Source organism: Eptatretus burgeri, chromosome 15 (genome assembly GCF_056783735.1).
Source record: "Eptatretus burgeri isolate ZD-2024b chromosome 15, Ebu_testis_v1, whole genome shotgun sequence".
NCBI lineage: Eukaryota > Metazoa > Chordata > Myxini > Myxiniformes > Myxinidae > Eptatretus > Eptatretus burgeri.
This window is the reverse complement of record NC_140975.1, coordinates 54,092,585-54,116,248: the sequence shown is the minus strand read 5'-3', so window position 1 is coordinate 54,116,248 and position 23,664 is coordinate 54,092,585. Positions and strand designations below refer to the sequence as shown.

At 43.9% G+C, this 23,664-nt stretch overlaps 1 protein-coding gene and 1 long non-coding RNA gene across 6 annotated transcripts in view; one reads left to right on the top strand and one right to left on the bottom strand.

Annotated features, from left to right (window-relative positions):
- The window catches only part of LOC147012188 (solute carrier family 22 member 6-like), a 96,169-nt gene that overhangs the window by 27,191 nt on the left and 45,314 nt on the right, over nucleotides 1-23,664 (bottom strand). For all 5 annotated transcript variants that reach the window (XM_085856009.1, XM_085856011.1, XM_085856012.1 and 2 more), the window contains exons 4-7: nucleotides 13,228-13,396; nucleotides 10,084-10,207; nucleotides 7,033-7,151; nucleotides 6,701-6,915 (exon numbers count right to left, since the gene is read on the bottom strand). In XM_085856009.1, the coding sequence (XP_085712135.1) occupies nucleotides 6,701-6,915; nucleotides 7,033-7,151; nucleotides 10,084-10,207; nucleotides 13,228-13,396 (627 nt within the window). The remainder of the gene's footprint in view (nucleotides 1-6,700; nucleotides 6,916-7,032; nucleotides 7,152-10,083; nucleotides 10,208-13,227; nucleotides 13,397-23,664) is intronic.
- LOC147012189 (uncharacterized) lies at nucleotides 261-6,824 on the top strand. The gene is made up of 3 exons (XR_015051504.1): nucleotides 261-1,468; nucleotides 6,069-6,157; nucleotides 6,707-6,824. It is a non-coding gene; the product is annotated as an uncharacterized LOC147012189 (long non-coding RNA).

Below are 23,664 nucleotides of genomic sequence, written 5' to 3'. Positions count from 1 at the left end.
ACAAGGGACGAGGGGGGCAGGTAAGGAGGGTTGCTGAAGGAGTGTGGGGTATTGCAGAACAGCGAGGGAGGGGGCCGAATGAGGAGAAAAGGCTCTGTGGTGCTGGGGGAGGGGGGGGACAAGAGACAAGGAAGAAGGCAGTGGAGGATTTGAGGAGGTGGAGTGAAGAGATGGAGGTGAGAGGGCAGTGGAGGGACGCAGGTTGGTGGATGAGAGGGGGCAACTTTGAGAAGGAAGAGTGAGGGGGATGAAAGGTGGGAGAAAGGTGAGGGGGGATTTTTGAGAGAGGTGAGAGGGAGGCTTGGAGGAAGAAGAGTGGGATGGTTGCTTTGAGAGTGAGAGTGAGGGGTGAGGGGGGTGAGTTGGCACTGAATTTGGAAAAAAAGAATGGTTGATGGAAAGCGAGCATCCATGGCAAACTGTGGTTTTTAAAAGTTTTAGGTCAGAGATGCGATTTAACACAATTCTTGAAGGGTGCAATGAAGGCGAATTCAGAGCATGGAGAGAAGAAGCGCTGTAATAGTTGGATTTTTTAGGCAAGGAATGAAGGAGAGCTCGAAATGAGAGCAGTCTGTTAAAATAGCAGAAGAGTAGTGCATTGTGAAACAGTAAAGAGTACCACATGTGTGAGAGAGGAAGATGAAGCATTATAAGATCGTTTTTGTTGTTAAAAATAATGTATGAGAGAGTTCAACAGATTAGGTCATGGAAGTGTAAAAAACAAAAAACAAAAAACAAAAAACAAAAAACAAAAAACAAAAAACAAAAAACAAAAAATCGAGGAAGAAGACGAGGAGGAAGTTAAGAGGAAGAAGAAGAAGAAGCAGAATCGGGAGAAGGGGAGAAGGTGAGCGTGTTGTTGTTGTTGTTGGGTGTATATATATATATATATATATATTTTTTTTTTTTTGTTGTTAATATTAATATATGAGAGAGTTCAACAGATTAGGTCATGGAAGTGTAAAACAAAAAAAAAAAAAACAAAAAAAAAAATCGAGGAAGAAGACGAGGAGGAAGTTAAGAGGAAGAAGAAGAAGCAGAATCGGGAGAAGGTGAGCGTGTTGTTGTTGTAGGTTTTTTTTTTTTTTTTTTTTTTTTTTTTTTTTTGAGATAAGAAAGAGATTAGTTGGGAGAATGGGGGATGTTTGGAAAGTGGGGGGGATCAAAATTGAAGGTAATGGGGAGGATAGAAAATGAAGGTAATGGGGAGAAAAAACAAACAACAAAAAAAAAACGATCAAACACCGAGTGGAACCGGTAGGCCTCAAGCACAGGTAAGAACGTCGACAAAAATACTCACAAAATAGCACGATTTTTGAAACAAAACCGAACTAGCAACACACAGTAACATGTAGGTGAGAAAATTAAACAGTTAAAACGGGACAAATAACAACCGGAAACTTAGCTTTGAGAAGTCAGCAGGGAGCCCCAAAGGAGACCTCTCGCTGCTCAAAACCGGAACCGGAAGGTGATGAATTATATCTTGTGAATTATACTGTGGGATGTTTACAATATCTATAGATGTGTCGTCTGTTTTTTTTGTGCTATTATAGCAGAATGTTTGGCCCATCCCTGCACTGTAAGTCTAGACATTCCCTTCTCTTCTCTTTCCTTCATGAGCCCCATTGGACTGAGTCGAAAACGGAGGCTTATGGATTTGGTCTCAATTTTTGTATTCATGCGTGCGTGTGCATGCATCCGCAACCATATCTCGGACATGTATGGACCGATTTTGTTCATACTTAGCACAGAGATAACACATAATGTTATACATAAGCATCTCATCTTGTTTCACGATGCAATGAAAGATGGCTGACTGGCGGCCATTTTTGTTGTTTAAAACAAACCGGAATCAAACACATCATCAACCATTTTCGGACATGTATGGACCGATTTTGTTCAAACTTGGCGCACAGATAAGGAATGTTGGGTTGCATAAGCACGTCATTTTGTTTCGAGATCAGATCCAAGATAGCCGACTGGCGGCCATTTTAGTTGTAGAAAATTTGATGTTGAACACGTCCTCAACCATTTCTCAGACAAGCATTTACCGATGTTGTTCAAACTTGGCAAACAGGTTGTGGTGTAGCCATGCCCACGGGGAGGGGCATGATGATGATGCATGATGGGCGTGATGGTGGAGGAGTGGCCGTGGGGGTCGGCGAGGGATATGAGGTGTGCACGCCGTCTGAGGCGTCGTAGTAATGCTGGAGTCGGCCGGCTCGTGAGTGTACCACGTACGGAATAAAGGGGAGCCGCGGGCACAGTACGCCCGCGCTCGCACTCGTGCAGCACAGCCCGGCTCGACTGTTCCTCCGCTTCGTGTCTGCCTGCTAAGCATCTCCCAATTCAGTACAGCACAGTTGGCGGACGAGGATCTTCGAATCGGCGTGTGTAAGGGCGGCAAATGACCCGTGCGGTTCCAGCCTACGGAGCCAAGGGTCTCGCCGGCGCGAACATGGCAAAGGGTCGGTGCATGGCAAACGTACGCGTGCCCGCCTTCGTCGGAATCTACTTCGGCCACGTCGAGTGGGCAACGTTCGTTCATTTGGTTCATTTTCTTGTTCGTTTTGTCGAGGATACGCGTTTCGGCTCGAACGCGGCGTTGGACGTCGCGCAAGCTCTGGAGAATGTCCGAGGTCTCGATGGTCGGGACACAGCAGATGGTCTAGGGGTCATCGCGATGGGCCAGGCACGCACGGCCATGCGCACGGTCTGCGGCGCGGGTCGTGGGCGAGCGTGGCAATGCAATCACTCGGACGGCGGTCTGGGCTCTCGAGGTCGTCTACGGTGTGTGGGCCGAGAGTCATCGCTCATTGTTACGGTCATAGATGGCGGTGTGCGAGGCGATCCTTCCGTCCCACGTCGAAACCTGCTTGCGATTGATCCGGAAATGACAAGATCAGTGGCAGGGGGGGGGGGAAGTGAGCGAGGCACGGATCGGGTGTCGAATTGGGTCCACTCGTGCTGGCCGCGCATCGCATTCGGCTGTGCCATGCAGATTCACGGCAGAGGAGCGTCCGGCACGGTTCAGAGATCATTTTATTTCTGGTCTGCGAGCAGCCATTGACATTGTCTGCGAGCAGCCATTGACCGACATCACATTCGACTCGGCGATCGCGACTGTTTCATCTGTCGAGCAGACACCAGTGACCGCGCAAGTCCGCGCGATGGCTCAAGTGCCGCAGGGTGCTCGCGCGCCTAGCGGTGCGGGACGAGAGCGCGCACCGCAGCACGGTCGCACCGGGAGCGAAGGGGCACCGCAGCACGATCGCACCGGGAGCGAAGGGGCACCGCAGCAGGGCTCCAGTGACCTGGAGATCAGCCTGCAGCCGGGGCATGATGATGCCGGCGAGCCGGAGCAGGAGCCGGGCTCGGCGAGCCGGACCCTTTTGGGTCGGAACGGGTTCCGGTTCGTGCCTCCAGATGTGCCAGTGCTCTCTTCGAGACCTTCGTCGAATACCGAGGGCGAGGCTGGGCCCGTGGCGTTAAAGGAAGTCGCGAGTCGCAGCATCAAGTCGACAACCAAGAAGCGGACTCGTGATGTGGGTTGTGGGTTGTTGTTCATGGCATATGTGTTTTTCCTTGCTCTATTGATGCAGTTTAACGTTGTTGAAATAAATGCCAGCAGTTCTCGTGTAAAAGTGGATGTGGCGGAGATCAGTCAATGGGAGTTGGATTATGATCAATGTGATGTGGGGGCGAATAAAGAAGGTTTGTTGGCCTCCAGTTGCTCCAGGCCGCAGGTAATTGCTTTGTCTTGTACTGGGATTTTATCAAAAAAGCGCGCTGTACGGAAAAATGAATTCGCAATGGTTCGAATGTTATTCCTATTGATTTATAACGAGCTTATGGTTGAAGTGGGGTTTAAATGGAATTACTACCGTCTAACTGCCGTGTGGGTCTCGGAGATCGACTCGGAGCCGGGACTCGTGCGCTGGTCGGCGTTACCCCCACCTCTGCTTTCAGCGAGGTCAGACGTGCCTGGCGCCTGGGGCGTGGCTCTCTGGGTGCACTCAAGGCCGTTTTGGCCATGCGGTGGAATCTCAACTGATTATGGTGCGTGAAGGTTGGGGAGTGTTTGTTGCTTCCGGCCAAGGGTGCTGTTCAGCGCCCCCACCAAGGTCGGTTGGGTCTGGCGGTGGCGCCGCGGGTTCCAGACAGCGGGGGTCCGGCCTCGAAAGGTTTATCTGTTTCAGGTCTGCCTGGGGGCGGGTTTGCTGAGTCGTGCTGCTGTGCTTCTCCAGTTGCTCGCTTCCACGCATTATATGATGTGATGTGCTGTTATACTTCGCTGTTTTCATTTTATTTGCATGATTATTATACCGAGGTTCTTCGTGTTGTCTATGCTTCTTATAATACTGATCATTTAATAATCATACTTTTAGGAGGGAGGAGTGTGGTGTAGCCATGCCCACGGGGAGGGGCATGATGATGATGCATGATGGGCGTGATGGTGGAGGAGTGGCCGTGGGGGTCGGCGAGGGATATGAGGTGTGCACGCCGTCTGAGGCGTCGTAGTAATGCTGGAGTCGGCCGGCTCGTGAGTGTACCACGTACGGAATAAAGGGGAGCCGCGGGCACAGTACGCCCGCGCTCGCACTCGTGCAGCACAGCCCGGCTCGACTGTTCCTCCGCTTCGTGTTTGCCTGCTAAGCATCTCCCAATTCAGTACAGTACACAGGTAACAAATGATGGCTTACATATGCATGTAATTTTTTTATTTTTTTGGAGATCATATGCAAGATGGCTGACTGGCACCCATTTTGTTACTTAAATGTGTCCCCAACCATTTCTCAGACAAGCATTTACCGATGTTGTTCAAACTTGGCAAATAAGTAATGAATGATGGCTTACATATGCATGTAAAAAAATTTTTGAGATCATATGCAAGATGGCTGACTGGCACCGATTTTGTTACTAAAATGTGTCCCCAACCATTTCTCAAACATGCATGGTCCAATTTTGTTCAAACTTGGCACAAGTACAGTACATAATGGCATACACATGCCCCTCACTTTATTTTGCGACCTCATCAAAGATGGCCGACTGGTAGATTGGCGGCCATTTTAGTGAATAAAACCCAGTATCGAACACGTCCTCAATCCTTTTCCGGACATGCATTTATCAACCTTGTTCAAACTTGGCACACACATAAAGAAGGATGGCTTACATATGCCAATCATTTTGTTTCGAGATCAGATCCAAGATGGCCGACTGGCGGCCATTTTAGTTGTAAAAAAACACCCCGATATTGAACATCTCTGCAACCATATCTCGGAGATATATGGACCGATTTTATTTGAACTTGGCACAAAGACAAAACATGATGTTGTACATATGCACATAATTTTGTTTTGCGGTGTGATCAAAAATGGCTGACTGGTGGCAGTGGTGGTCATATGGCAGGTTTGCTGCCGGGGTAGCTATCATTTCTTGAAGCGTGACTGTGTCGCTGATGCAGTGCCCCTCTAACAGAACACACACTGGAACTGGTACTCATTTTGCCGACCTCGGAAGGATGACAAGCTGAGTCAACCCCCTGGTCTATTAATTAAGCGGCCGACGGGCTTGAACTCAAGACCCTAGGATCCCAAGCCACCACCCTAACCACTGAGCCAACACCAGGCTTGACTGGCAGCCATTTTAGTTTTTTTTTTTTAAAACAGTGTCAAACATGTTCGGACATGCCTTTGCCAATCTTGTTCAAACTTGGCAAACAGATAATGAATGATGGCTTACATATACCAATTGTGTTTGTTTTTACGAGATCAGATCCAAGATGGCTGACTAGTGGCCATTTTGTTACTTAATACATGTACTAGCAAGCACAGTACATGATGGCATACACTGGCACCTAACTTTATTTTGCAATCTCATCAAAGCTGGCCAACTGGGAGACTGGCAGCCATTTTAGTTGTAAATAAATATGGGCAAGCCCTTAAACTCCGTACAGCAAAATTACTAAAACAACTGGGGCTATGACATTTTATGTCTTTTTTCCTTGTTTACTCCTATTTTCTCCAAAGCCTCTTTTTTCTTCTCTACATATTCCTCCCATGCTGCAGGAAGAGCAAGTGCAAGAAACCAATCTATACCTCACACACAGCTAACTTGTGGCAGTGGAGACATGAAGGCTCACATCCCATCTACACAGGTAAAACATTTCCCGACTCCTGTCGACTCTCCCATACTCAACCAGCAGGGCTCACCCCTTCCCACACACAATTCCCGATCTACCTGTGGAAATCATTTCCCTTCCTTCATGTTCTCTTATTGGAGAAATAATAATCACAAATAGTGGGGCAACTTTGCTAAATATAGCATAACAATTTTGCATTTTGTGAGGAAAGCACCAACTTTGGCACACTAATAGCCTATCATATTATGAACAGATTTGGATATTGGGCCATCTCAAATTTTTTGATGGCAGTGTAAAATGGCTGCCACAGCCATCAGCGGCTGAATTTGAGATGGCCCAATATCCAAATCTGTTCATAATATGATAGGCTACTAGTGTGCCAAATTTGGTGCTTTCGTCACAAAATGCACAATTGTTATGCAAAGTTGCCCCACTAAAAGGACCATTATCAACCGATTCATGTCACAGTTTAAAAGGAGTTTTCTTGACTCCAGTTCCATATGCAAATATAATCTAACTGTGCAGATGATGTTGTTGAGTCAGAGTTGGTGATAAAACCTGCAGGCATGAGGACGAAAATGATGCAGGTGATCCCAGCAAGCAAGAATGATGAAACTCCAGCGGCTCTCCGGCCAAAATGATTGATAACAAGCAGGATCAGGAACTTGGATGGGAAATCGATGGCAGCAAAAATAATCATCAAGATATAAATGTTCACTCCGAAGCCCTGCAGGTTGAGAGCTAATCCATAGTAACTGAAACCTGCAGCAAACCTAAATTAATTAAAAAAAAAACAATGGTTTTTTTAATGTGAACTGTTCATTTTACCAACAATGAGGCCAACAGCATTTATTGATGACTAGATTCATTTTTAAATCAACAATACGTACCATAGAAACATCATTATTAAGGTGTTCTTCCCCAATCTTCTTGTTCGGAATAAATCTAGAAATGTGTAAGTCGTAGTCTGTACTTCCTCATTTTCTTTGTCCAATTTAAGAAGTAATACCTGCAAGAAAAATACTCAATCACTTTGTGCCCTCCCATCGTAACTACTATTGGCAACATTCATAATAATTTCAATTACCCATACAGGATGTTGAGTGGCTTGCTTTTAATACATATTGTTGTGCACTGAATATTTATGGTGAGGAACTTTTTTCGAAATACTTTGCATTATTGGGGGCAAAGCTTTTATTACATACGCATGTGCAAAAGGGTGTTGAGTGGAGGGGATTTTGGGGGGAGGGAAGGTTTTGGAGAAATTGTGGAGATTTGCATAACGAATAAATTGATGGTACTTATTCTGTTTAGTTTTTTTATGAGCCCCTGCCATTCTGGCTGGTACCATATTGATTTTGTTCATATTATTATTGTTATTATTATTATTATTATTATACTTCCATCGCCGTTTTGCACTTTTAATCGCTACTAAATTTGTTCTCTCTACAACCACTTCAGCGATCGATACAAAACTTTCAACATAAGACTACCCATGTATAATTTTTTTAATTGATAACTATGATGTCATAGGTCAGGTGGTGTGGAAGCCATGTTGGATTAAAGGAAAAACTTTGGACATCCTCTTCTCTGAAACCACTCAACAAAAAAAATTGAAACTTGGCACATGTCAGGTACATGGAATAAAGCTTGAAAACGATGATGCCATCGGTGAAGTGCTATGACAGCCACAATTGGTTTAATCGAAATCTTTATTCGATCAATATGAATAGTTTTGATCTGGTGATCTACCAATAAATTTGTCAAGATAATTAAATTGATGACGTCATTGGTTACATGATCTGACAGCCATATTATTATCTTTTTTTCTTAATCTTTAAAATTTTTTCTCCAAAACGGCTTACCAGATCAATGTGAAACTTCATACGTATGATTATCTAGCAAGCCATGGGGAATGTAGTTGAAAAAAAATTTAAATGCTTTTGGCCTGTTGGATTTAATCTAAAACCGCCATGTTTGGCAGCAATGTTGGATTTCATCTAAAACCTTTAAAAAATCTTCTGCTCTCAAACTGCTGAACCAATAGATGCAAAACTTTAAGTATGCCTTGAAGTATGAAGTATATTGAAGAAACTTGAAGTATGTCATGCACTATCCATAGGGATAAAAATTTGAAAAATAAAACATCATTGGTCACATGTTCTGGCAGCCATGTTGGATTGAACAAAAACCTTAAAACAATTCCTTCTCTTCAACCATTTAATCAATTGATGCAAAACTTCATACATATGATCGACGAGCCATGTTAAATATAAGTTGAAACTTTATACGTAATTGATCACATGGTCTGGCAGCCATGTTGGATTGAATGTAAATCCTTTTAAAAAACTCTCTTCTCTGAAACCGCTCAAACAATGGATGCGAAACCATATATGTACGATCGACTAGCCATGGAAAATATAGTTTGAAAATTAAAACTTCATAGCTCACTTGGTCTGACAACAATATTGAATAGAAAACTAAACCTTAGATAGAAAAATAACAAGTCAAAACTTTAAAATGTGATCCTGGTGATCTGTGCAGTCATAAAATCTATCGTTTTCTGTGAGGTAAATAAAGTTCATACTTTAGGTGAACAATGATGTCAAGATTTGCAATTCGCAATTGTTAGGTCAGTGCTATCTGTTAAAGTCTTTTGGGAAGTGGTAACCAGCAAATTTTTGAACCTTTGCTGAGTCTTGGGGTTCCTCAAATAGATTTTCAAAACAGGAAGAGTTGAGAATGATCTTTCAGCTGTGGCAGTTGGTACTTCGTATGGTCAGCAACAGCCTCAGCACATTGTGTACCTCGCTGAAGAACGTTGAACACATTTGGCTTATTCAATGCATCACACAGAGTCTGCAATGTTATAACCTCCATGATGGGTTCTTCAGCTGACTGGATCATATTTGGTAATATCATCATTGGTGTTCATAGCATGTGAATGCTCAAGTCATTACTTTACACCTCTATCAGTGCATCAAGCCTACCCACTGGTTTTCCATCGCATGCATCAAGTGGAATTGCCTCGATACTGTCAGTGATGAGAAAGTTCCTTTGTTCACCTCTCTCTGTAGCTCACCCTTCAGGTTGACCAAAATGTTGAAGTACTGTTGGTGGTAATATTCTCTCGGGTTGACAAATCTAGTAATGATATCATCATTTCAGCAAGGTATATTATTGTATCTTGGAAGACGAGGTTTCAATGGTGAGTTATTTCCAGGTACTATCCTAAAAGAGGTTGAAGACTTCTGCTGTCCACTGTTGCTTGCAGAAGGAGAAAGCCAGCTCGTCTGCTCTTGGACATTCGTGACCACTTGATTCTTGGATTTTCATCAGATCTCATTGTACATTTGCTTCTCCCAAGGTGTCAAAAGCAGCTTTGTAATTTTGTAGATGAGCAGATATTGCTCCTGATTGAGCCGTCCATCTATTCACACAAAGCGGTTTTGAGACCCCAGAGCACTGGGAGCTGGCTAATGCTTCCTCAACTCAAATGGTGCCTTTCTTTTTGGTTAAAATTTAAACATCTGCACCATATCAAGAATGACGTTCAAAATCGTTATTGAACATTCGACTTTCGTTGACGTGAAGCCAAATGTAATAATACTGTATATTTAGTGACATTGTGGAAAGTTTGGGGGAGGTTTTCCATGCCTCTTCTCATCCCACCCCCAACCTCGTTCCTCTACACCCTCCTAGTCCAAGCCAAGTGGACTGAACGAACACTTGAATGTAAAATGGCCTGCCAACTTTTCACGTTTCTGGTTGTGACTGATATCGATTCAACACCTTGCTCGATCCGAACACTCTAAGCTTGTTGTGAATATGTCAACCACATGCCACAAGTCTTCATTAAAATATGTTTTCAAAAGAACTGAAATACACTATTCTTTTCCAATATGACGAAGATCCAACCATTCGGTAACAAGTACACATACCTCCTTGTTGTGAAAATCCTCTGCGAGGCTTTTGCCGTTAATTTTAGCAACTCGTCTGAGGCTTTTCAAAGCGTCATCATATCTTCCTTGGTGGATGAGCCAGCGTGCAGATTCTGGATGAAACCTGCACAATGTGAAATCAGAATCCGAAACACATTGTTAGCTCATCACACTGAGAGCATCTCTTCGATACCACCACTTGTTTACATCTTCTCACGGCATGATTTTGGTCAACATAACGTTATTCGCACATGCAAAGAGGGGGTTTCATAAAATGTAAAAGATTATCAATAAACTATCCTCCATTTGATGTGTTTGCAATAAGATGCTCGGCAAAAGATGAGTTAGCAATGTAGCTCGATGATGATGTTATTTAATACTTTGCTGAGAACATTCTAAACAGGGCCACATGCATCAAGTGAAGTGTACTCCTTGAGGCATGTAAAAGTTAAATTACTGTGGAAGAGACTTCATTGATGGAGAGTACCACTATATAAGCGGATGCATTGATTAGAGGACCACTTTCATCTCATGTATGCATTGGGAAAATGGGGGAGGGGGGAAATCGTAATTTGAAAAATGTTTTTTTTTTTTTAATAAGTGAAGGGGTGGAGGTAAAAAGATGGGAGTAGAAAGTGGCAGAAGGGGAGAGAAAAGAAAAGAGGATTTGAAAGAGATAATGTCATGATGTAAAGGTAAGGAGGATGTATGAATTATGTTGTAGCCCAAACAAACATTACATAGTCTTACATAATGAGCAATTGATTGCATAGCAACCGAATCAGAAGCAAAACCAAATCAACCAAATCAGAGGAATCCACTTTTGTAGCAATGACTGCGATGAGTTTTTTGGGGAAGGTCTGTACCAGCTTTGTCCAGTGAGATGGTGAAATCTTCACCTATTCTTCATGTGAAAATTGCTCTCGTTCTGCCAAGTTTGATGGGGATTGTCGATGGACTTCAATCTTCAAGTCTCACCATAAATGTTCAATTGGGTACAAGTCAGGACTTTAACTGGGCCACTCAAGAACATTTATTTTATTATTATTCAGCCACTCCATTGTGGCTTCAGATCATTGTCCTGCTGAACTGAGAATCTCCTACCCAGTTTCAGATTCATGGCTGATTCAAGCAGGTTTTCATCAAGGATTTTCCTGTACTTTGCACCATCAATTGTCGCTTTTGTCCTGACAAGCTTGTCAGTCCTGCTGATGAAAACCAGCTCTATATCATGATGCTGCCACCATCATGCTTGACAGTAGGGATGGTGTTGATTGCATGATGTGCAGTGTTAGGCTTGTGCCAGATGTAGCACTTTGAATTTAGACCAAAAAGTTAAATTTTTGACTCGTCTGACAACAAAACGTTTCTTCACATGCCTGCAGTATCATTAAGATGCTTTTTCGCAAACTACATACAAGCGTTTAGATGTGTCTTTTACAGTAATTGCTTCTTTCATGCCACCTGTCAATAGCGGCTAGCTTTGTGAAGGGAAAGGGATATTGTTGATTGATGAACACTGACCCACATATCAGACAAAGCTCTTTCAAAAATTATTTTGCAGATCTTTCAAAATCATTGTTGGATTTACAGTCACATCCCAAACCAGTTTCCTGCTTGCCCAGTTGCTGATTTTGGATGAACGACCTGATCTTGGTAGAGTCTGGGCAGTATGATACATCTTTCACTTCTTCATGATTGATTTCACCGTACTCAAAGGGATAATGAGTGACTTTGAAATCCTATTATAACCCTCTCCTGAACGGTGCTTCTCCACTACTTTAAGTCCCACTTCTTTGGAAAGCTCCTTGGTCTTCATGTTTGCCTTGTTGGTTGACCAAGTGAGTTGCACCTTAAAACTCCTTAGATATGTGGGGAAGCTTAATTTTTAAGTTAAACCACTGAATATATCCAGGTGAAACCGATTATACTTATCTTGTAACCTTCAAACAAATAATTTGCTCCTGAAGTGATTTAGGGTTCATAAGGGAAATGATTTGAATACTTATGTAACTGATAATCATCTGATTTTTCTCTGTTAACATAATTTATTTACATTTTCTCTGAATTTTTAGCTTTATCACTTTGGAGTACTTTGTGAAGACTTTATATACAAAGTTTGATTTCAAAGCATCATGAAATAAGCTCAAGTGGCATCAAAATGTGAATACTCTGGAGGGGAGTGGGGGGGGGGGTGAATACTTTTGCAGGCCACTGTATAACATACAAATAAGTATTGTGGTTTCGATAAAAAGCTGACAAATAATCCTCATCACGTATGGTAGTGTATCTCCCTGGGCTTCTGTACTCCATTTTGCCTTCCACATATTCCTGGTTCACCATTCACTCCATCCACAACTTATACCATAAAATGTAATTTTGCAACAACAAGGATAAGATGGAGAATCCATCTATCTGAGTGATGTTCCAATTATGCCAGACCTCACAATGATAAGCCTATTTACCAAGTACCATTGCAGACATGACCTATGCAGATAATAATTAAATAATATATTCACAATTCTCCAAGAAATGCCAAAAGGTGTTTTTATTTTTCATCATAACGATTGTGTCACTATAACATCAAAGATGATGAATAAACTGATAGATTAAATTAATGGGGTGTTGATAAACCACAGTGGCATCATGGGTCATTTGTCCAGGCCCACGGCAAAATGTTCGTATCCACACATCAAACGAATGTTTGCCTAACCCTGTGTACACCACAAAAATAACGTGATGATGTCACCTTAAGCTTGTAGTTGCAAAACTGAGACAGAAATGGTGCCAAGGACATTAAGATTAGGACCTAATATCAAACGGCTTGAACCTGCTAATGGAGACAAGCGAGTGTGAGGTTCCCATTGAAAACAACAGCATATATTGCCAAAAATAAAAAAAATACTGTGCCTCATTTGTATCGTACTTGGTTGATTTGTATCATACTTGGTTGATTTGTATCATACTTGGTTGAATTGCATTGTACTGGGCATGTATTGTGAAATGCTGGCCATTAATTAACGAGGCAAGCATGCACAATGTGTTGCTTGTACAGATGGACACAAGCCAGTTCCTTTTTCAAATACATTTCTACCTTATAACTGTAAAAATTAAACAATAAAATTTTCAATCATAATAACTCACCAAGCAAGGCAGAAGATGACCAGGAGTGGGAAAGCGATAACGAAACTTAGGTGTCGCCATCCGTAGAAACCGTAGGCCAATGCCACCAAAATTAATTGCCCAGTGGTGTAGCTGTAAGCCATACATTTAGTGAACAGGACACGGTGATTTGTCCTCATCCATTCCAAGCCTGTGGAAAAATAATCTCAAAAGTTCATACCAATTGTAAAATCACCGAAATATACATCACATCAAAATATTGTACGATAATAAATAGGACCACCAAGGCGAGAGTCAAATATGTTTGGAACATCCACCATTATATTAAGACCTTCGCCATAACCCATTTCTACATGGTGTCCCAAAAGCCACTGTGCACCTCTGCAAATTCCATGCATGACATTGGAGTCACCATTGCATGATGTGAAGGTTGGTGTGTAGTGCACCATATCACCTTAGCAGATAATTGGCCCATATGTTTCTATGAGACGATGAACTTGGAATGCTATTCTAACGTAATTATTGACCATTTCATTGGGCAGATGAATCAAGATGAAATTAGCAGTGAATATCTCCAACAGGACAGTGCCATTGTGCACACTGCTCGTGGCTCCATAATGATGTTCAGACAGACGTTTTTTTAGACAGATTAATGACAAAGGATATTTGGCCACCGAAATCCCCCGATCTTTCACCTCCAGACTTTTATCTTTGGGGAGTAATGAAAAGCACTGTTTATGAAGATAATCCCCACAGAATTTAAGAACTCCGTGAAGCCATCACCAATTTAATCAACAATATTTCTCAGGCTGAGTTTATGCATGTCTTTGTGACTCGGCAAGGATATGTGGATGCTCGTCTGCATGCACATGTTTTCCATTTTCAACACTTAATGCAGAGGTAAAAATTTCCTTTTTAATAATATATGTCAGAGTGTGTGTGTGTGTGTGTGTGTGTGTGTGTGTGTGTGTGTGTGTGTGTGTGTGTGTGTGTGTGTGTGTGTGTGTGTGTGTGTGTGTCCTCCATAACTCCAAAACCATGAAACCTAGCGGCGTGAAAGTTTGCATGCAAACAAAGGGACGTTCAAGGGAGTGCATGAATGAAAACTGGGTGTTTGGGTAAATTTAAACACCCCTTTTGAAGATAATTAATAGCTTACCTTCCCGAAAGGCTTATCCTTGGTCAGCCCAATTTCACCTCACAGGGGTCTTAGCTGCCATTTTGATTCAGCCAACAAAAAATGCCTTGGAAACATGATCTACTCTCATGGACTAATTAAAGTATAAATCAAAGTATGATTTAGGATCTGAGGATCGGATCTGGTGGACGAAATAAGTGTTGAAATCTGGAGCGAAATATGAAAATGTGAAGAAATTACCGATTCTTATAACTCAGCATATTAAAGCATATTATTTAAGGAAGGCTATGCTTCCACCTTCTCCATATTTACACAAGAACATGTGAAATTGCCAAATCATTAAGCTTAACTTTTTCTACTGTTCCGACAATTATTTTGAACTAGTACGTGCCCGCACTTACGTCCCCGTACGTGCGTGGCCGTATGTGCAAAAAAAAAACTTTCAAACTATGTGCCAGAAACAACCAGACAGGCCGTTCCATTCACTCTTGCATGGCTGCACGTGCATGGCTGTACGTGCGTGGCAGTATGTACAAACCAAAAATAAAAAACCCCCAAAAAAACTTTCAAACAACCACACAGGCCGTTCCTTCACTCTCATAAACGACAACTGGATTGGGGAATTGTGTTTATCTATAAATGCGCATAAGAAATTGAGAAATTATTAGAATACAGTGTCATCACTATCCAGAAGTCCTACGTTGTAACTCGTAATGGGGAACGCGGCTGAGGATCTCTTCCCAAATGGCCACGCCTACACAGCAACGTGTCCTGTGATTGGTAACTAAATGGCGCATCGGCCACGCCTACGCAGCAACGTGTCCTGTCATTGGTTGGTAAATAAATGGCCATAACTTGGGAAGCACTTGTCCGATTAATAGCAAACCTTGAAAAGGCACATACTAAGCTCCCCAGCAACATAGCTGGCAAGTTTCAATTAGATCGGACCAGTGGTTGTCAAGAAACAGCAGTCACACACACACACACATACACACACACACACACACACACACACACACACACGCACGCACGCACGCACACACACACACACACACACACACTGCTGGAATTATAGATAGACTAATGCATGCCCGTAGGTGCCTGGCCGTACGTACAAACACACCAAAAAAACTTTCAAACCGCGTGCCAGAAACAACAACCACACAGGCCGTTCCTTCGCTCTCATGTGCCCGTACGTGCGTACCCGTATGTGCAAAAAAAATAAAAAAACAATTTCAAACCGCGAGCCAGATACGACAACCACACAGGCCGTTCCTTCACTCTCGTGTGTCCGTACGTGCGTGGCAGTACATGCAACCCCTCCCCCCCCCAAAAAAAACTTTCAAACCGCGAGCCAGAAACAAACACACAGGCCGTTCCTTCGCTCTCGTGAACGACGACTGGATTGGAGCATTGTGTTTATCAAAAAATGCGCATAAGAAATCGTGTGTGCCCGTATGGAATGTTCACATGCATTCCACGAATTATCGCTTTCATTGAAGTAACAACTGCTGTGATACTTACACACACAGAGTTAATTAAAATACAAATTAAAATCAAGTTTACCTTCCTGTCTTTGCTTGCCATGACATTCGCTGCCATTGACCATTGCCACTCCTACGCCACTGTAACTAAGGCACCGATCGATCCCCATCATAACCGGCACGGTACGTGATGTCATCGTCGGCTGGCCGCGTTCTGGCCGACGCGAAGTTAAGTCCTCACTGTCCGGAAGTTCGCATATCGCAGTTACGATTATTCGCAATGTGGTGAATGGAAGGTCGTGACGTGTGATCACATGATGCCCGGCTCGAGCACAGAAGAGATAAAGCTGAGGGTCGGCTCGGCCGCGGGGTTTTGTCCCTGGGGCATTGCCATTGTATGTCGCCGGCTCACTTGGTGCTCATTGAATGGTGAGAACACTGATTGATATATAATACTGATTTATTTTGCGGTGATTAGTTGCGCGTGTGTACCTTACTGCTTGTACTCCATGCTGCGCTTGTATTTCCTGGTGTGCCCGTAGAAGCGGCTCCAATCAAATGGAATAAAGCCTAAACTCTGAAGGTTCTTCTCTCGCTTTCATTTCAATTTATTCCATTTGGTTTTCTCGGCTCTCTCAACCAACGATGGACAAGATCTACAAACCAGAGAGGTTCGACGCAGACCCAAACGCGACTGACGCAGAAATGAAATGGTAGCATTGGTGCTGTTCCTTCTCACACTATCTGACCATCATCGAGGAGGGAGCTGACAAATTTGCCGCTCTCGTGAATCATGTATCGCCCAGCGTGTACAGGCTCTTCTCGGAGTGCGACACTTACGAAGCAGCGATCGACGTGCTGCAGGCGCTCTACGTGAAGCGCAAGAACGAGGTATACATACGACATCTTCTTAACACACGCAAGCAAGCAGCTGGGGAGACAATCGATCAGTTCCTGCAAGCTCTGAATCAGCTGGGAAAAGACGGCAGCTTCCGGGCCGTAAGCGCCGAGGAACACCGAAAGGAAGCGACACGGGAGGCATTCATCCAAGGACTCAGATCAGCCCACATACGGCAACGCTTACTAGAGAAAGCGCAACCCACTCTCGACAAGGTAGTCGATCAGGCACGAGCGATGGATACGGCTCAGCAGCAATCTGAGTCATTTGGGACACCGATGCTGCTAATGAACGCTGCTACGATGGGAACCCAAGGAACCCCACTGGCACAGACACAGCCAGACATAGGGGATGGAGAAACACCCGAGGAGCCGGATACCCAGGCCACGTCAAACTCCTCAGCAACTGCTCCGGTTGGTAAATGCTTCTTTTGTGGGTACAAAAGGCACCCTCGTCAAAAATGCCCCGCCAGAGATGCCACATGCATGAATTGCGACAAGAAAGGGCATTATGCCAGGGTATGTAAATCTACTCTAAGGAGAAATAAACCCACTTCTGCGGCTCTCTACTCGCAAAATAAATTAACTGCAGCCTCCCCAGGGAATCTATCCAAGGCTATCATCAACGTACGAATTAACGGGCATATGGCTGAGGCACTGATTGATACCGGTAGCTCTGAAAGTTTCGTCAACAGCTCGCTAGTAAAGGGCAGGAAATGGATAATCCACCCGACAGACAATACGGTATGCATGGCCGCCACATCACTACAATCCCGCGTACGAGGGTACTGCAATGTTGAATTGGACGTAAAAGGGTACACGCATCGGGATGTAAGGGTACTGGTGCTTCGTGATTTGTGCGCAGACGTAATTCTGGGTCATAATGTCCTCAAGCAGCACACGAGCGTCGAAATACCCTTTGGAGGAAGCAAGCCTCGTCTAATTTTAAATGCGTTGACCACCGCGGAGGTGACGTCCCCCCAGCTGTTCGCTAACCTGTCGCCGGTCTGCAAACCGATAGCGATCAAATCGCGGCGATATACCACTGCTGACATGAATTTCATCACTTCGGAAACCAAGCGATTACTGGAAGAAGGAATTATAGAACCGAGCGATTCGCCATGGCGCGCACAGGTGTTAGTAACCAGCAGTCAGAACCATAAGAAACGAATGGTTGTCGATTATTCCCAAACGGTCAATCGCTTTACCCAACTCGATGCCTACCCCCTGCCGCGCATAGACGAGATGGTCGAACGCGTGGCCAATTATAAGGTATTCAGCACCATCGACTTGCGAAGCGCCTATCACCAAATTCCCATCCGAGAGGAAGACAAACCTTACACCGCATTCCAGGCAGGTAGACGCCTCTACCAGTTCAGAAGGATACCATTCGGTGTCACGAATGGAGTAGCTTGCTTCCAACGAGTTATGGACGACATCATTTCAGATGAAAACCTCAAAGACACTTTTGTTTACGTGGACAATGTCACAGTGTGCGGTAGGGATCAGGGGGAACATGATATGAATCTGGACAGATTCTTGGGCATTGCTAGAAAATATAATCTGACTCTCAACTATGAGAAATGCGTATTCTCGGCAAGGTCAATTGACCTTCTCGGCTACACAATAGCCGACGGCACAATTAAGCCTGATCCTGAACGATTGCGCCCGCTCCGTGAGCTACCACCACCTCAGGACCTGCAGACGATGCGCCGGGTGATCGGCATGTTCGCTTACTATGCGAGATGGATTTCGCAATACTCCGAGAAAATACATCCCCTAGTGCATTGCAAAAACTTTCCACCAGATGCCGCTGTTGTGACAGCTTTCCACAACCTCAAAGACGATATCAGTAATGCCGCGGTTTTATCGATCGATAGCTCGGTGCCCTTCATGGTGGAAACCGACGCTTCAAATCACGCCATAGCTGCTACGCTTAATCAGTCTGGGAGACCCGTCGCGTTCTTCTCGAGAACTCTCTCTGGAAGCAAGCAGAGACACTCAGCGATAGAGAAGGAAGCGTACGCCATCGTCGAAGCGCTGCGCAAATGGAGACATTATTTGCTGGGAAACCACTTCACGCTCGTTACGGACCAACGATCCGTGGCATTCATGTTTGATGGGAAAAATAACGGGAAAATTAAGAATGAAAAAATTGTGAGATGGCGGATAGACCTAGCTTGCTATAGTTACGACATTGTTTACCGGCCCGGGAGGGAAAACCCTGCTGCAGACACCTTCTCGCGGGTCTACTGCTCGGCGGTAATCAGTCGGGCTTTGCAAGACCTCCATGTGTCTCTGTGCCACCCGGGGGTAACCAGAATGGCACATTTCGTACGCAGACAGAACCTGCCCTATTCTATTGAAGATATTAAACAAATGAATGCTTCATGCCCTGTTTGTGCTGAACTAAAACCCAGATTCTATGGTGCGGCTCCTGGCAGACTGATCAAGGCCACTTCTCCCTTCGAGAGACTAAACATTGACTTCAAAGGGCCCCTGCCGACCGAGACAGACAACAGATACATATTCACTGTTGTTGATGAGTATTCAAGGTTCCCTTTCGCGTTTCCGTGCTCGGATATGACCTCGGGCACTGTCGTGAAATGTCTGTCTGACCTCTTCGCTATGTTTGGGAAACCTTCGTACATACATTCAGACAGAGGGCCGTGTTTCATGTCGGCCGGGCTAAAACAGTTCCTATTAGAGCTCGGCATCGCAACTAGTCGAACGACGAGTTACAACCCACAGGGTAACGGTCAGGTGGAACGTTATAATGGAGTTATTTGGAAAGCCGTAACTCTGGCGTTGAAATCAAGAGGACTGGGCCCCGAGCGGTGGGAGGTTACCCTTCTCGACGCTCTGAATTCCATACGCTCTTTGCTCTGCACGTCCACCAATGCGACTCCTCACGACCGAATGTTTACTCACCAACGACGTTATGTTGACGGCCAATCGGTGCCCGACTGGCTAACCCATCCCGGAACAGTGTTCATGAAACGCCCGGTACAACAAAGCAAGTATGAACCCCTGGTGGAAGGGGTCGAGCTCATCGATACTAATCCAGAATACGCTCATGTCAGGCTCCCGGATGGCAGGGAGACCACCGTGTCGGTTCGTCATTTGGCTCCCTCAGGGACTCCCCCCGCCGGTACACCACCATCTGGCACACCTCCCTCTGACATTCCCCCCCAGGTGTTTCTCCCCCAGGGACTCCACCCGAGAAGGGAGACGGCGGAGCTACCGCGTTCCACCCGGGGGCGATCGGGGAGTCACCTCCGGCACGAGTCGAGGCTCACCAAAAGGATCGGAAGCCTCCCTCAAGTGAAACCGCCATCTACTCCCGGAGAGGCCGGCGAATAATACCCCCTCGCCGACTCAATCTGTAAAGGGGATTATCGGCATCCTTGATGCTCATGCTCCTATATGCTCGTTACATAATATATCGATGCTCATTACCATGCTCCTACAACTCACAATAATCCTCACTGCTTGGTATGTAGGCTTCTGTAGTTTAGATGGTTCGCGTTGCTTGAAATGTATACTCCTGTAGCGCTGAAGTAATCATGGTGCGTTAGCTGGGCCTCTAGTTACATTTTAAAGGCGGGGAGAATGTGGTGAATGGAAGGTCGTGACGTGTGATCACATGATGCCTGGCTCGAGCACAGAAGAGATAAAGCTGAGGGTCGGCTCGGCCGCGGGGTTTTGTCCCTGGGGCATTGCCATTGTATGTCGCCGGCTCACTTGGTGCTCATTGAATGGTAAGAACACTGATTGATATATAATACTGATTTATTTTGCGGTGATTAGTTGCGCGTGTGTACCTTACTGCTTGTACTCCATGCTGCGCTTGTATTTCCTGGTGTGCCCGTAGAAGCGGCTCCAATCAAATGGAATAAAGCCTAAACTCTGAAGGTTCTTCTCTCGCTTTCATTTCACGCAATTTAGTTTTAATAGCCAATTATTCAATTAGCACCAACGTATTTTGCCTTTTCGCAATGTCATCGCAAGGAAAAACACAAAGAGAAGAGAAGAGAGAAGGAAAAAAAAAAACCTACGTACAAAAATATTTTTTTTCAAACAACTACACAGGCCGTTCTTTCGCTCTCGTAAACGACGACTGGATTGGGGCATTGTGTTTATCTATAAATGCGCATAAGAAATCGAGAAATTATTAGAATATACTAACTCATCACTACCGGAAGTCCGTAAGTTGTAACCCGTAATAGGGAACATGGCTGAGGTTCTCTTCCCCATCAGCCACGCCTACGCAGCAACGTATCTTGTCATTGGTTGGTAAATAAATGGCCGCAGCAACGTGTCTTGTCATTGGTTGGTAAATAAATGGCCATAACTTGGGAAGTACTTGTCCGATTAATATCAAACCTTGAAAAGGCACATCTTCAGGTCCCCAGCAATATACCTGGCAAGTTTCAACTAGATCGGACTAGTGGTTGTCGAGAAACAGCGGTCACAGACACACACACACACACACACACACACACACACACACACACACACACACACACACACACACACACAGATTGCTGGAATTATAGATAGATGAAGAAAAGATTAAGGAATATGCCCGAAGTGTAACTTCATTGAGTGCAACAAAAACAATTTTAAAGCAGGCAAATGCTCCTGCAGAGCAAGGAGTGGATGTGGTGAAATCCCTGGAGTTTGGAAGGGAAAATATATTAGAGGATCAGAATGGGTAAAGGAAACTGCGAGTTTGGATCCTTTTGGATCCCAAGCCGCTGCCCTCACCACTGCGCCAACACCAGGAAAAACATTCAATATTGTCTACTCAAAAACATTAGAATAATATGTTCAACTTTGTTGATATTTCTGTTCATTATTTTGCAGCTTGATAAATATCATGTTTGTCTCTTAAATATGTGCTTAATTGTGGTACTCCAAGAGGCATGTGTTAGATCCTGGGCAACGCTGGGTACCTTTGTGGGAGTAAGGAGAGAATGAGTGGAGGTGGGAGGAGGGAATGGGTGGAGGTGGGAGGAGGGAATGGGTGGAGGTGGGAGGAGGGAGGGAATGGGTGGGGTGGGAGTCTGGAGAGAGAGGGTATGGTGGGAGGAGGCTGGGGAAGGGATTGGAGTAGGTATTCGGCATTGCCCAGCAATTTCGGGTACCTTCATGGGGGAGGGAGGGAAGGGTGATGGTGGGAGGAAGGGTAAAAGGGTTGGGAGTCCAGAAGGGGAAATGGGGTGGGAAGAGGGAAGGAGAGAGTGGAGGTGGGAAGAGGCAGGGGAAGGGGTGGGGTAGGAGTCTGGAGGGAGTGGTAGGGTGGGAAGAAGGACCCAGCGTTGCCTGTTGGTATGTTCTAGTGCACAGTGACTTTTGGGTTCGTATGTTCTCATGCACAGTGACTTTTGGGACACCCTGTTTGAGTTAAAGTTTAAGTTTATTTCCACAATCATTAATAAAATACAAAATCAGTAATTAAGACAAAATGAATATGAATATGAAGTGATGTGGGGTAGTCTATTTAAAATCCAGGCCTGTATTATATAGACCTCCATTTCATACATATAAGTGAAATACATAAATGTATTACATACACTTGGACTTATTTGAACAACACAGATTTAGAGTGAAAGAAGGAGAAGAAATACAGGAAGGAAAAGAGGGAGAAAGGTGGGTAATGGGGAGAGGGCTCCAGTAAATACTGATATAAATTTCACCATTATCTTGAAATTATCCTACTTGGAATACTCGTAAACAGAATAAGATTAAATATGTGTCAATTCTCTATTTATTCAATAGTAGTAATTTCAATTTACGTTTAAATGAATAAAGGCCGGGAGGTGATTTAAGGTTAGAGTCAAATTAATTGCAAAATTTGGGTCCCACAAAAACTAAACGATTTCTTTGCAGAATTTGTTCCAACTCGTGGAAGGTGGAGCATCCTGGTTTGTCTTGTAGCATAACTGTAGACTTGATAATTATTGTTAAACAATTGCACAGTTATTTGGAAATTCTTGTCTATCAAGCTGGAACATAAGGGTTCCCAACTGATACAAGTATAATTGGTTTATCTTTAAAATTTTGTTTTCAAGAAATAAATTGTTTATATGAGATCATTAGTCTTTGTTACAAATAAATCTCAAAACTTTTTTGAATTATTAAAATATTATCTATCTGCAACTTTGAGGAATTTCCCCCAAGCAAGTAAACAATAATTCAGTCTCGACAAGATATAATGACAAGATAGAAAAATATAATGAATAAGTATTTCTTTTGGGAAAATTTTTAGATCCTCGTGGAGGATCTCTAAGTCTTACTCACGTTGTTGTTCTTGTGGACTTTTTTGTTTCACAGCCTACAGTTTTCATCGAAACTTCCTGAAACTTTGCATATACACGTAAAAATACCCTACGCAGACAGTAACGATCTCCGATTTTGAAAATTCCTCCTAGAAAAAAAATTATGACGTCAAAATATCTCCGCTAATGAAAATCGCCTAAAAATTATCTCCGAAACTAGGCAACCTTTTTGAATTCTGTTTGCAGGAATCGAACAGGGCATTATCAGAGATGAATTACCGCACATATGATATATCACTATGACGTCATATCAATTTTATGACGTCATTCCTATTTTTTGACATTTTTAGATCCTCGTGGAGGATCTCTAAGTCTTACTCATGTTGTTGTTCTTGTGGACTTTTTAGATCCTCGTGGAAGATCTCTAAATCTTACTCATGTTGTTGTTCTTCATCTTCTTCTTGTGGACTTTTTTGTTTCACAGCCTACAGTTTTCATCGAAACTTCCTGAAACTTGGCATATACATGTAAAAATACCCTGTGCAGACAGTAACCATCTCCGATTTTGAAAATTCCTGAGAAAAAAGTTATGACGTCAAAATATCTCCGCTAATGGAAATCGCCTAAAAAATTATCTCCGAAACTAGGCAAGCTT